Source organism: Dermacentor albipictus, chromosome 7 (assembly GCF_038994185.2).
Source record: "Dermacentor albipictus isolate Rhodes 1998 colony chromosome 7, USDA_Dalb.pri_finalv2, whole genome shotgun sequence".
NCBI lineage: Eukaryota > Metazoa > Arthropoda > Arachnida > Ixodida > Ixodidae > Dermacentor > Dermacentor albipictus.
Window position 1 is genome coordinate 50,960,200 of NC_091827.1, and position 14,499 is coordinate 50,974,698.

The window sequence follows — 14,499 nt, forward strand, 5'->3', positions numbered from 1 at the left end:
TGAAACAGATATTCCGGTAAAATGATCTTCAGGCGGCGTTTTACAGTTTTCAGTGCAAAAGCTTTAAATGGTGCCTGGCGAGAGGCCCTATAATAAGTTTATAGGCAAAAGAAGGCTTGGTATATTACAGTGGGCTTGAGAGAAAGCAATATTGATGTACAAATGAGAAGAACGCCGTAATGTATATTGAAATGAAATAATTTAACGTGAATAAGTAAGACTAAAGAATCACTAAATTTTTTTTTCGAAATTTCTTAAGACAACCGCTTTTGTGCCCCCAATTAAGCTGCGAATTGCAATAAAGGCGTCCCTGTGGCTGAATCCAAGCCAAGGGACGCCCCAACGGAGAGGACATGACAGAGGTACATAATCATTGTCAATCATCATCATCATCATCAGTTGACGTGTGTAGAGCGGAAGAAGATGCGGGACCGATCGGCCGCGGCAATCCCCGCGAGTAGGTAAGCGCCAAACTCATCAAGGACATCATCATCATCATCATCATCAGAGCTGGACTGGCCCAATGGAGACGACATGAGAGAGGATCATCATCATCATCATCATCATCATCATCATCATTTGACGTGTATAGAGCGGAAGAAGAAGATGCGGGACCGATCGGCCGCGGCGGAGCAGGACTTGGGCCGCGAAGACTCCATCATGGCCGCGCCGTGGCAGGAAGCCGCCGCCGCCGCCTGGCAGCACCAGCCACAGCAGCCTTCCGCCGTCGTGTCGTCCACGCTGCAGAACGGCGACGACCGCGACGGCGTCAACGCCGCCGACAACGACCGAGTCAGCAGGGTGTCCACGGTGGCGCAGGCCGGCAGCGAGTACCGCGTGCTGCCTTCCACCACCGAGAGCGCGCAGGTGAAGCCGTCGCTTGTCTCTGTTTCTTTTCTTTTGCTGAAGATTCGATGACACCCTTCGGGCTCTCCCTGGCAAGCGAGCGTGACGGAATTTGGCCTTGTGTGTGTACGAAGCGGCGCCCTGGCCCTCGTCTGATTCGGCGTTGCTTCTAACGCCGCAGAGCGTCAAGGTTGAAACCACTGAAGAATGATCTTGCGATACTTAAAAGCCACTCGTGTATCTGCAGCGTTGATATCGCAGAGTACCTGGCTGCGCTCATCCGAGCGTCTATATTGATGTCGTCTATACGGCTGAACGTGGGTCCCCAGAATATCCCTTTTTCTTGGCAGCCATATCAAAGAAAAATGTTACCATAAAAATATTATCGTGCCATAGAAAATGAAGAAAGATGTTGGCTCTAAGTGATCCTCCTCTGATTGAAGAGCTCCAGAGCGTCATTGATGCTTTCACAGTGCAATGAGATGATATCGTTTTCACCTCTATATTTCCCTGAGTTTACTTCGGTTACTTCTCTTTTGTTTTTGTTTTTTGTTGTTTTTTGCATCACCATAGTGCATGTTTCTCTTTTCAAGCTTAGTTCACCTGGTTGGTCGTTGATGTTTTGTTCTAGGTCTGAAAGTAAATATGTTTCGAATAATTAATGCTGTCCTTTCACCAGGCACTAGGCAGAGGGTCGCACACAGGGCACGTGTGGCAACTGCCCGAAATTTTTTTGTTAATACGCGGCCCTTCCCAGCCCCCTCCCCCTTTCTCCTCTTCCACGTTCACGGCCAAGTGGCTACAACACCCTCTCCCGAAAAAGATTTCTCACTGCGCCACTGCCTATCACACTGCTTTCTGCTTTGTAATGCGGCGATTCCAAAGCCAGTCACGATCATCTCAACGTTTTTTCTTCGTTGGCCTGCATGTCCACTTCCTGCACTCGTGTGCATCCGATTTTGATTTTGCGTTAAACGAACCTCCAGGGGATGACGCTGCGTTCGGAATCGAGCGCGACGCAAAATGCGAGAAGCGGTCAAGGTCACAAAGGCGGCCACCACAAACGACGCCGGAACGTGGACAAGGGCGTCGAAGCAGCCATAGTCACGCCGGGTGAGTATTGGAACTACCAGCGCAACTAATGATTACTCGCCGAGACAGCTTAGCACCTATGGCATTGCGCTGCTAAGCCTGAGGTCGGGAGATCGAATCGCGGCCGCGGCGGCCGCATTTCGATGGGGGCGAAGTGCAGAAAAGCCCAAGTACCACGCATTGGGAACACGTTCGAGAACCCCCTGATGGTCAGAATTAATCCGCAGATCCCCACTACTGCGTGCCTCATAATCAGATTGTGGTTATGGCACGTAAAACCACAGAATGTGTTTTTTTAAACTAATTATTCGAATCGCAAGATCCTTCGTGTATACCCTAGTCATCCTTTCAGAATATTTCCCCACCTGCCCCTTTCATCGATATAGACGGCGCCATCTTGAAGCGATGGATCACTCTACATCGCCCACAGCAGGGGAAGGTAGAGGGGGGAAGCCGGCCTGCGCATACGGTTCGTTGGCCGTTGGTGGAGAGGATTAGCGGGCCGCCACGCGGGGAGCCGTGGTGAGACGGGAGAGAGGTCACCGGAGGAGATGGCCTCACGTTGCGCATGCCTTGCGCCGCCTGGCAACCGCATAGACGGTCTCATCTGCGCCTCCAAGGGGAGGTCGGGTACTCCGAATCAATGGTGCAGAAACAGCCAGGTTGCCTCTATCAAGCCCTATAACGCTACTTGCGTTCAAAGGTGCATTTCATTGCAGACTTCCTCGTTCGGGGCATCCTTCAGTCAGGTGACAAGGTGCGCGTGAAAAATGCCTCGTAAGCTTCGCTCTACATATGCTCGAACAGGGCCGACTGGATCTGCCGCGTTTTTGCTGTAATAGTTCATTTTCTTCTTCTAAAGAGCCTCTACGCATCCTTTCTCGACTGTGCCAACAGCCACGAACAAGCTTAACCTGCACAACCCCTGCTCCACGACCGTGTTCTGCGCCGTCCTGCTCCTGCCGCTGGTGCTGCTCGGCGTGTCGCTGACCTTGCTCGCAGTGCGAGGAGGCGGGGCCCGGCGCGCGGCCCAGGCGTTCGCCGGCATCTCGAACACGCTGCACGGTCTCTGCGTAGACGGCGCCGAGGACGACAGAAATCGCAGCGCCCTCTGTCGCGAGACCCTGAAACGACTGTCGCACTCCATGAAGGCGGACGCCGACCCCTGCGACGACTTCTACGAGCACGTCTGCGGCAACTGGAAGCCCCGGTGAGACGCGGCGGGTACCTGTGTAGAGTGGCAGTTCTCAGCGACAATCGGCTGGCGCCGCGGTGGCCTGCAATTTTCGAACCGACGGTACGCGCTTGGGGATCGCTGTGTGGCCGAGTGCTGTCCCATTGCGTTCCACCAGCATTCGCTTTCGTTTGCATACCACGATGCCTCAGCTAGGTGCCCTCAGCATACACCGGTGGTTCAAAGAAGTGCCGGCCGCCATGCGGGCCGATTATTGGCGTTTGGATTGCTAAGCATCCCACGTACAGGGACTCTCTATGGACGATTTCATTCGCCGTGTGACTGATTCTAAGATTTACAAGGGCAAGTGAGTGTTTCAGTATTTCAACTATGAAGTTTTTACAAAAGTATCATTACAAAGCATAAATAAAAGCCAACAGACAGCGAACACAGTGAACACAATGAAGGCGCTGGTATAATCTGAGAACCGTTCCCTGAAACCAACATAGAAAAACTTAACCGAGTGGAGAGGGCTGTTCACTGTATTTACAATCATTTCGGACGTACCTCAATAACACATTTACTAGAAAGATGTACACTTGAACCCTCAGTGCAATGAAATCAAAAGCTCTGACTGAAAATCTTGTAGCAAGTAAATAGAGGGTACCATAAAACTGACATCACAAAGATTATCCCCTTTCCTTTCGGATAAACCACAAGGCAGACACATCAGTTGAATATAACCCTTTTTCGAACTAAAAGCAACTGTTTGAAATATTCCCTTTTTCCACGAGCTGTCAATGGTTGGAATAGCGTAACAAAGATTCAAGTCGTACAACCTTTGTGTCACATTTATCGTAGTGAATGCTCTTTTCCTTTTTGTACATGACACTCAACGGTGTTGCTTCTGTGCCATTACTTTTGTTTTGTTGAGTTGTTATAATATGCACTTACTTTGCAACGTGCTATATTTATAACTTTGGCGCTATAAATTAAGATTATTCCAATTATATTTTGGTCCAATCTCCTGACGTCAGATCTACGTAACCTCCAACGTAAGCACCAGGCGGTGACTCGTAGCGTTGTTTGAACTGCCCAATCAAACGCTATCCTCGTTAGTAGGAGGTAACTTTTGTTTGATTTCAAAGCAAATAGTATTGCGTACTTCAACAGGTTTTTCAGATCTAATTGGCTGACAAGAGGCCAGGAATACCCTGAAGTGGAGAGGGTTTCAGTGCAGCCGAGCTAGGGCAGTTTAAGTAGATAACCGGATGAGGAGGGAAGTGCCGGCATCTGGAATTGGACTGCTTCCCCTTGCTTGGCTTGCGGTGGCTGTTCGAAAACCGCAGCGGTTTGCAACGGCTGGCTAAAAATATCACCAAGACGGATCCTCGGTGAAGAAGCGTTGGCAGAACGATGTCGTATATGTGTCGAAAGGGCTCGAGGAGCATATACTGAAAACCTTTTTTTTTTTTTCAGTGAAACGTAAAAAAATATACAAAGATGTATGTAATGTGGTTCACTCTGTTCCACTGTACAGGGCCATATGCAGTGGAGACCAAGGGGATGACGTTCTTAACAGGTAAAAAGAATGGAAGTAACAACAGGGACGCAGTCTATTTTTTAAACTTCACACTGGTACACCGCCTGTCAAAACCTTTTTAGAAGACCGCGATTTTTGCTTACCTTGGGGGTCACATTGCTTCACCTGTAAGACCCGCCGTGGTTGCTCAGTGGATATGGTGTTAGGCTACTGAGCACGAGGTCGCGGTACCGAATCCGGGCCACAGCGGCCGCATTTCGATGGGGGCGAAATGTGAAAACACCCGTGTACTTATATTTAGGTGCACGTTAAAGAACCCCAGCGAATCGAAATTTTCCAAGTCCTCCACTACGGCGTGCCTCATAAACAGAAAGTGGTGTTGGCACGTAAAACCTCATAATTAAATTTTTCATCTGTAAGAAACCAGAAACTATAGATCATGCATTTCTACATTGTTAGGAGAGGGTATACTTTTGGGATGTACTTCAGAGGACCATCAAGAAAGACAGGATATTAGGTACCTACCTATGGAGAACAAAGACGGACTGCCGTTTGACCTTAATATGCTAATTGACCTTCACTGCCTATGGCACTACCGCACGGCGGGGTATCAGTGCGAGCCAGACGCTCGGCCCGCACGAGCGTGTTTTCGAGAATCCATGTCCAGATTTGTCGAAATTTAGAAAGCAGAGAGTGTAGCGGAGTGATTGTCGAGGGTGGAACCCTTGAAAGCGCTCAAATAATGCTAAAGTAGTCAGTCCAGTAATACCGACACTTCGCGTTGAAAACTTGTTCTTTTATCTTGTTTCCACCCCCAACTACTAGTTTTTGTTTGACGTAATATTGCAAAGCACGCAACGAAGAAAGAAAGGGCGCCCGTGGTATAATGGTTTGAATATCAGGCTTCTGTGATACAGGCCCTGTGTTCGAATCCTGCCATCGAACAGTTTTATTAATGTTCATTTAATTACTTATTACGCAGCACTTCGTTGAAGATAACGCGTTTTCAAGGTGACAAAACCGTTTGAAGCCATACGGACGAAGTTTAGGCAAATACATGCACTAACCATCATTCCCATGCTTGCAGAACCCGGCCCCGCCTGCAGCTCCTGTAGACACTAGCGCCAGAGTTGCCTCTAGCGGTTATTGTATGAAAGTCTATGCGGGGCAGTCTCCAGCTATTCCAAAAGAAGTTCAATTTTGTTCGACAGATTACTGTACCTTTACTGTGTACACGTGTACGGTGTACCACGTGTACACGAGTGGGTGGGTGGATGGATGGATGGATGGATAGATAGATAGATAGATAGATAGATAGATAGATAGATAGATAGATAGATAGATAGATAGATAGATAGATAGATAGATAGATAGATAGATAGATAGATAGATAGATAGATAGATAGATAGATAGATAGATAGATAGATAGATAGATAGATAGATAGATAGATAGATAGATAGATAGATAGATGTGCGCCACACACACACACAGGTACCCCAACCGGCCGTCATACCTGAAGGAGCACCTGGAGTCCTTCAACATCCTCGTCCACGAGACACTGCTCAGCCTGGCTACCAGCGCTCCTCCGCACTGGGTTGTGCGACTAGCAGCAGCCGTCCACCAGATGGCGGTCTTCCACAACAGCTGCTACGCGATGGCCACGGGGCATGATCGGGGCGGCGACCCGGCCGACGTGGCCACGGCGCTCGGCGAGGACGTCAGCTCGTGGGTCCACGTGGTCTCGCACGAAGCGCTCCTCCACCTCGCAGTGAGAACAGCCCAGGACACTGGTCTGCCCTCGTTTATCAGGTACGCTCAGATTCATTAGATCGTACAATAACTAAGGGATCAGGCTGTCGTGACCTTTAGTTAATGTGTTGCATAAATGTCTTGTTGTATTCCATTAATGCTTGATCAGTGCGCCTGTACTATGTAGACCCTTGCATATGAAAGTTTGCTCATTTTTACCACTTGTGTTCTCGTTTGCACTCTTTGGTGTCTCGAACATCCGGGCAAGTGAGCCGAAAGTAATAATAGGGGAGCACGACTTCTATCTCGCCAGAATTAAGTCAGAATTGTTATAACACCCATGTGTAGCTATATCATCTCTTCATATGGGCTAAAAATTTCATGTCACTCGCCAAGAAAGACGAAACATTCCACCAATCTCGACCGTATCATTCCACTTTCTCTTGACAATGAAGCACAGGGATTTTCTCGTCGATAGCTCTTCAATGACCTATTCCTTCTTCCTTTTTCAATCTTTATTACTTTCGTGCTTTTCTCGTTCACGTAATTATCCAGCGTCACCACGGAAGGAGGTACGAAGTACATAGACGTAGGGGAGACCCTGCAGTCCACCCTGCGTTTCCCACACAAGGTCAGCGAGTTCCTGGTGCAAACACTGGAAGCGTTCAAAGTGAATTTCAAATTCCACTTCTACCGGCTCTTCGAGCTGGACAGAGACATGACCAGGATATTGGAGTCGTCAGCTAAGAAAGTGCGGTAAGCATGCTATCGCCCTATTGGGCTACGTGGTAAATGACTGCGTTGCGTACTATAGGGAAGGTACAGAAGCACTCAAGCGGCCCATTACGCTTTGACGCTTGTTGGCGTCGAAACGAAATCAGTTTCAGCTGTCGTGCTGCAATACGCCTTCCACTGCAAAAAAAATGAAAAACACTTCGTTGATGCTCTGCGGACGTTTGCAATCATCCTGGAGCATTCACTCTTCGGAACAGCGGGCCGCATTATGCTTATTGGTAAATAAGCGGTAGTGTACGTTAACTTCCTGTAAGAACTTGCAGTTTTGCCAACAATTCTAAGATGTGCGCTAATATTCAGCTCTCCAGATGCAGGTCTGGTGGAGCGTGGGCTTCACGAAACTCTCGCACACTTAAAACCACGACGAAAAAACAGACGAAAGTCAATTTTTGAAGTTGATTTTTAACAAACAAACAGCTCCTGAACAACAAGAATGATCGCACGACGAGCATGTGTTTTCTTTCAGGCTGATGTTCGCCACTATAAACCGGCCAGGCAAAAAAGATCTATATAATGTATACGCGATTATTCTAAACAGCCGTGCGAAGAGTCACTCCTTGCTTATTTCCTGAACTTTTGAATAAGCTCCCTGCATCCCTGGAGAGCACGTTCTTCATTTCATTAATGGCATCTCTATTAATCAGATCATCCTCAAATAAAAGTCAATACACATCTTATCCGCTGGTATTTCAATAAACATTGATTTCATTTGATTGACCTCCTTATAAACCCCAATGCTGCTCATTTTTGAAAAAAAAAACATGTGGAACGAAGGACAATACGAAGCAAGAGGACAGAACAAATGCACCTGCTTTGTCTTGCCACTCGTGTTCCACGCCTTTTCGCCTGGACCACCATCAACTCGCAGAGTTTTCGACTATTTTTGGTGCTCTTCTATCTGTTAGTTCGTCGCTGTTCAGCAGCTGCGTGAAGTAAATGGTAACTTGAAGCATGGAACGGTACGACGTAGAGAACACTTGCCCACTTATATGTGCACATCCTCTCCCATCAAATATGAGTGGGCGTTGTTAACATGAAAACAATAGGGCAGTGTAGCTGAACCAAGGAGTTTGTTAAGAAAGCACCATCGCTTCTACCCACCGTAGTAGCTTAGCGGCTAAGGTGTGCTGCTAAGCAAGTGGTCGCAGGATTGAATCCGGGCCATGGAGGCCGCATTTCGATCGGGGTGAAATGCGAAACCACCCGTCTACTTATATTTAGGTCAGCTTAAACAACCCCAGATGGTCCAAATTTCCGGAGTCCCCCACTACGGCGTGGCTCATAATCAGATCGTGGTTTTGGCACGTAAAACCCCATAATAAGTAAAATCTTCCCTTCTACCTTCTTTCGAAATAGGTTCAAAACATATTGACCATTTGCGAAAACATAACTTATCTTAAAAGCTCATAAATGTAGGCCCCTGAAGCAACAGCTTATATTTCACAGTGTAGAAGCATAAATAAAGCGCAAAATGGCGAAGAATACCCATTTTTGTTAGCATAGAAGTAAAATCGTGCACTTCTGGCGCGGTATAATGCATGGATGAGCTTAAGCCGGTGCGTACACACTAAACTAAATGTTCCTCAGTGCATGCGGGCACATCCATTATAGCGCATGGAAGGCGCTTAGCCTAATTTATATTTACTGAAGTTCGTAGAGCGCGCTGTGTATGTCCTCGTCGCATCGCGCGGTTAGTTTCTTCGCTCATGTGCCAACGCACAAGACACCGGGTCCTTCTTGACAATGTATAACCTGTCATGTTTCATCGCTGCTTTCTGCCCGCAGAATGACGACGCGACGGGAGTCCACCCGTTCGTCAAGCCGCATCCCTCCGACGACGGATGCTCTTCGTTCACTTGGCAATTCGACCAGCCAGATCCTGGTCAACTTCCGGGGCGACCCCGCAGCACTCGCCGCCATTGGCAGGCTGCGGTCAGAACCTCTGTCCACTGCGGGTCTTTACGCTCTCGGCGTGCTGCTGGCGCAGGTTCGGAATGGCGGTGTGTTCGACGCGTTATGTGTTGACCCGGGCGCTGTCAGTTGCTCCACGTTTGCTCTGAAAGAAGGCAGCAACTTCCCGCGGCACAGCCAGGGTTAGCACACCCGGCCACGTGCACCCATTCCCCCACCCCTCCCCTCTTTCTCAGAAGTTAGTGTTAGTATAAGGTCTACCCAACGCTCCCCGCCTACCCTGTTACATTCCCCTTCTTGGATTGAGTGTGAGCACCGCTTTCCCCAACCCTCCCTCCCACCTCCCCAAAAGAACCGTCTTGCTACGCCACTGGCGACTTCCCCACTGATGCGAGGGAATTAGCCAAGCGCCCTAATTCGATGGGCGACGGCACGACCCTGTGTAACTGAATGACCAGCGCAGTTTTAAAGAAACGATACTCCCCAACAAGAAACACAGCTAACAATCAAAATTTATCCTTTATTATTATACGAGAAACGCCCCTTTAGGAAAGTGCTTGAGCTCAGTACTTCTCTACTGCAAGGTAAAGACTTGATGTGCGCTTTCGCCATTTGGCTACACAATATAAAGCTAAATTTTTAGAAAACGACGGAAAGTGTTTTGCGCATCCCCAACGTTTCCAACTCGGCATCCTAAACTCAGCATGTGACCAAGTTCCTGTTAAATATAACACAGAAAAGAACGAGAATTTCATCAGAAAGTCCCCACCATTTGCATCCCGGCTTCTTAAACTCAGCATGTGACCGCATTCCTGATAAATATAATGCAGAATAAAGCGACAATTTGAAGGCTTTGAGCGGCTGTTGAAGGGCGAGAATTGGGGGGTGGACAATTTTTTTCTCTATCGACGAGAGTTTCGTCACACATTGAGGTTTTTATTTATTCAGATAAAAATTTCCACACGTCAGGCATCATGTTCTAATATCCATTTCAATTTCACTTCACCTGATTTTTCATGTTGGACACGTAAATTCCATGCAACGTAGTTTGGTTTTGCTCATTGACATGACCTCATTGACACGGTGCTACTTTTTTCCGTTCTGTCGCTTTCCTTACAAACGAATCCATACGCGTGCTCCGATTCCAGAAGGAATACGGCCCCTGGAAACCATCCCCGTTTTCGTGCGCGTGTTCTCCGCGTTCACCTGCGCGTTAACTGCGTCGCGGAACAAAGATTTCCGATTTCTACTAAAGCAACGGAATCGCGCAGGTGATTAAGTACCGCCTGCTGCTCCGAGAGCTGTACGTTCCGAACCGGGCCGACAACGTTCGCTGGTGCCTGCAGCTGACGGCCGAGCACTTCGGGCCGGTCTACGCCGACTGGGTGGCGCGCAAGTTCCAGAAGCACGAAGCCGTGGCCACGGTCCGGGGCCTGTTCGCCGACATCCGGGTGCTGCTGATGCGAGACAACCGCGTCAACCGGGGCGTGCTCGTCGATGTGGGTCACCTGAAGAGGACGGAGTTGTTGCTTTATGGTACGTCACGTGACTGCACACGTCTAGTCAGAATTCCCCGTTGGGCGTGTTCGACGAGCCGCAACATCTTTTACTCGATAGCTTGTCTGGGCGAGCGTGGTAGTTGAAATGCGTAGATTGTAGTCGTGGCGCGAGTAAAACAAAAAAATAGTGGGGTGTGTCGTCTCAGCAAGCCTTCACCCAATACATTATTTTCTTCGTCATTCGCTGCAATTAGTGCCTTGCATGCAGTAGTTATGAATATATTCATGCTAGAAAGCGCTGCCTTGCCTTTTACCTGATTCAGGCACGTTTTAAGGTCTAAAAGCTTGTTTTTAGACGGCTATCTGCTTTCTGGCCCGATTTTGTTCGCGATAAGAGAAAGCAAGTTCTGCAACATAACATCAGCGGGTTTAGCTGCCAATTCTGTGCAGGCTGGCAGCGTTGACTAAGCAGCATACAATAATAACGTCGAACCCTGTGGTCGCGGGTTCGAGTCCCGGACCAGGACGAATTTTTCTTCAACCATGAGGCTTTTCTTTCGAGGAACCCGTATGGGTTTCCTTTGTAGCGATTGCTACGAACGGGTGGATGTCTCATTTTCCCTTCATTCAATAGTAACGTTATTCGACATTCAGGTGCGAACCCTTACGTTGCGACCCGCAGGGCAAGACAATACGAAGGCAATCGTCCCGCCAGCGCCGCAGTTTCACGCCCGGCTGGGCGACGCCTTCCTCCCCAACCTGGCCGTCGCGCTCCGCAGTCGCGCGGGCCGACGTCCCAGCGGCGATCGTTCGGCCGACTACGTCCTCTCCGGCTACCTGGGCTACGACGGCGACTCGTTCGTCGTGACGCCCGCCTACCTGTCGGGACACGGGGTGCTGGCGCTGCGCGTGGACGAGGTGGACGTGTTCTACCCGACGGTGGCGGCGCTGATGCTGCGAGCCATCTACGAGGACGCCGCCTTCTACTCGCCCTCCTCGCTGACCAACTACACGGAGGAGTGCTTCAGCGAGTCCGTGTCCTTCGCGCTGGGAAGATTCGTGGCGCCTCACGCGGTGGGTTGCGCAACTGTTCTGACGCGAGGGACGTGTAGAAAAAGCACGGTGCTGAAGTACGTACGTACGTACAGTCGCGGACAGAATATTATGGACCATCAAATCTAAGAAAAAGCTGAATGCCTCCGCAACCTCACAACGCAATTTAGTATTTGCATTTTGGACCTCGACTAGAATATGCTAACAGCGTTGTCGCGGGCAGTTTTACTGGTTACTGCTACAGGCTGCTCGGGAATTCAACGTTTTCGGAGATCCCGTGGTCCATTTTATTCTGTCCGCGACTGTACATACATACATACATACATACATACATACATACATACATACATACATACATACATACATACATACATACATACATACATACATACATACATACATACATACATACATACATACATACATACATACATACATACATACATACATACATACATACATACATACATACATACATACATACATAAAAAGATGTTTTCACTAGATCTGCATAGCAAAATTCCGCGGTGGTTACACTGGGACGCAAATTGAAACACGTCCACTCGGCAAATTGTTCTGCGAGATTCAAGATGTGCCCGAAGTGTCTCGGCCCATCCAAAGTGTCTTTTGATGGGCCGAGGAGACTTGGAATGGACGTGTGTGTGAGTCCGACTGAGTCCGACTGAGCCTGAGGAGATGTAAATTTGTGTTAATCAACTTGGATCAAAGTGGGGATCTAAGTGGAAACGAATCCAAGTGGGTGCAAGTCCGCGACAGAGTTGGGGTCAGATGGAGCAGGAGTGTCAGCATGAATAAAGCCCCACTCAGTCCTAGAGATTATGAGTGAGTCGAGGTTCCAAGAGAGGGTCAGTGTTTGTCTGAACGAGTTCAACTAGGTGTGAGCGTTAATGAGTCCAGGTGTGTTGGGGTGAGCGTGAGCTTGAAACCGAGTAACAGCCAATTATAACCTGCGTGAGTATAAGCGAGGTCATGTACCTCCAAATCACACGTGTTTCCGTGTGCATTCATGCATAACACAACGTGTCCTCGAGTGATTCTGACCATGCGTTAACACACGGTGTTCGCGGAAACCAGTAAGCCGGATTGAAAACACATTTAGAGACTTCAACCTATTAAATAAAGTTTGACGGTATAACGTTACAGTATATATACACTAAACGTTGTAAGCTAATCTTTCCGAATAAGTTTCTAAGTGATGCATCGATCGATGCAGCAGATTTAATATAGCTGGGTGACTAACAGTGCCGATCAAGCTAAAAACTAGCATTTATGTATTTTTTTTGTCATCCACGCATACATACGTCGAGACCTCAGTTCGAGTCCTGGCGCCTGCAAAGCAAACCAATGTTCTGGATTGTCAGCACTGAGGAATTAAACTGAAGGCGCTCTTCATGGTATCGCGCAAAAAATAAATTGCAATTATACCCAAAAGAAACAGAAATGTTAACTAGAACGACACTGCGCGTGCAGAGGTGATAGCTACGTATAGGTCTCACGACGCTATTTTACTTTCGCGGAGACCAAAGAAAAAATGAGTCTTGATGGATTATGAGAACAAAGAAAAACTGCGCAAAAAAAGAACAAGACAGAGGAAGAACCACACGACACAGGCGCAGACTAACGACTGGTTTAGTGCTCCAACGCCTCTTTCCTACTAACAACAGAACGCATGCGCACCAACCACAAAGACCAATGCCGCTATCATGTAGTCAAGCCTAGAAACGCCAGTTTTTTGCGCAGTTTTTCTTTGTTCTCATAATGTCCTACCAACTAGCCCCTCACCGTACGCTTCTAGTCTTGATGGAGTATCGGAATAAACACTGTCGAGGTTCGCCGCCGTCCCCAGGTCCTGCCGTTCATGGGAAGTCGCTGGGCGACGTTCTTCGCGTCGTTCCTGGCCCGACGCCGGGCGGCCGACGTCCAACGCCGATTGGGAGAACGCGGCCGCGCGCACCTCTACTTCCGGCTCGCCTGCTTCCTCGGATGCGGAGACGCCGCGTTGCGGGACACCTGCAACGACGTCGCCTACGCCAGCGACGACCTGGCGCTCTCGCTGGGCTGCCGCCGGGAGCGGAGCGTCAAGTGCGACTGCGGCCGCCTGGACAACTGCGAGACTCACGTGCCGCGACCGTAAAGAGGGAGAGGGAAAGAGAGAGAGAATTCTGAGCACAAACTTACAGCGCAAGCACCTAAGACGAACCACAGAAGGAAGATACGACAAACCTTTTGTGGTTCGTCTTAGGTGTTCGCGCTGTAAGTTTAAGTTCAGAATTACGTAACAACTAAGCCGAAATGGAGTGTTGGAGAAGTAGAAGACGGGAAATTTCTGGCAGGGAGGTCAACCGGACGCACGTCCGGTTTGCTACCCTGCGCTGGGGGAAGGGGGCCGCGCGCGCAAATCGGAGGACCGCCGCTTGCGAGGCGATCGCCCGTTGAGCGAAGGCGACGCTGTATATAAAACCGCTCGCTATACGGCGACCGTTCAGATGGCGCGCGAAATAAATTACGCGACGTTCTCGCTGATGAGATTCTGTGGGCAAAGACGACGATCGCTTCTATGGAGTTGGAGATTTTTCCCGCAGCGTCAACGCAGCGTCGTTACAATGACAGGCCACGGCGGCAAACATGCCCTGTGAGTAGAAAAAAAAAAGGGGGGGGGGGGGGGGGCTTAAAGAAGCATGTCAAGTCCTGTGTATGTAAATGTAATTGTGCATAAATTGCCGAGGCTTTTGTTTTCTTAAATCCAGACCGCGATGTATGGATACACTTAACTCTGGACCTTCGGTTGTGATTGAGCCACACCCAGACAAAGTT

General features: G+C 48.9%; 1 protein-coding gene across 1 annotated transcript; it reads left to right on the forward strand.

Annotated features, from left to right (window-relative positions):
* The first annotated feature begins 589 nt into the window (after positions 1-589).
* Positions 590-14,256, forward strand: LOC135910164 (uncharacterized). Its single transcript, XM_065442212.1, has 9 exons — positions 590-867; positions 1,833-1,959; positions 2,836-3,148; positions 6,149-6,466; positions 6,962-7,162; positions 8,987-9,188; positions 10,384-10,648; positions 11,294-11,685; positions 13,532-14,256. The coding sequence occupies exons 1-9, from the start codon at positions 607-609 to the stop codon at positions 13,817-13,819; spliced, it is 2,367 nt and encodes a 788-aa protein (XP_065298284.1). The 5' UTR covers positions 590-606; the 3' UTR covers positions 13,820-14,256.
* Positions 14,257-14,499: the final 243 nt, after the last annotated feature.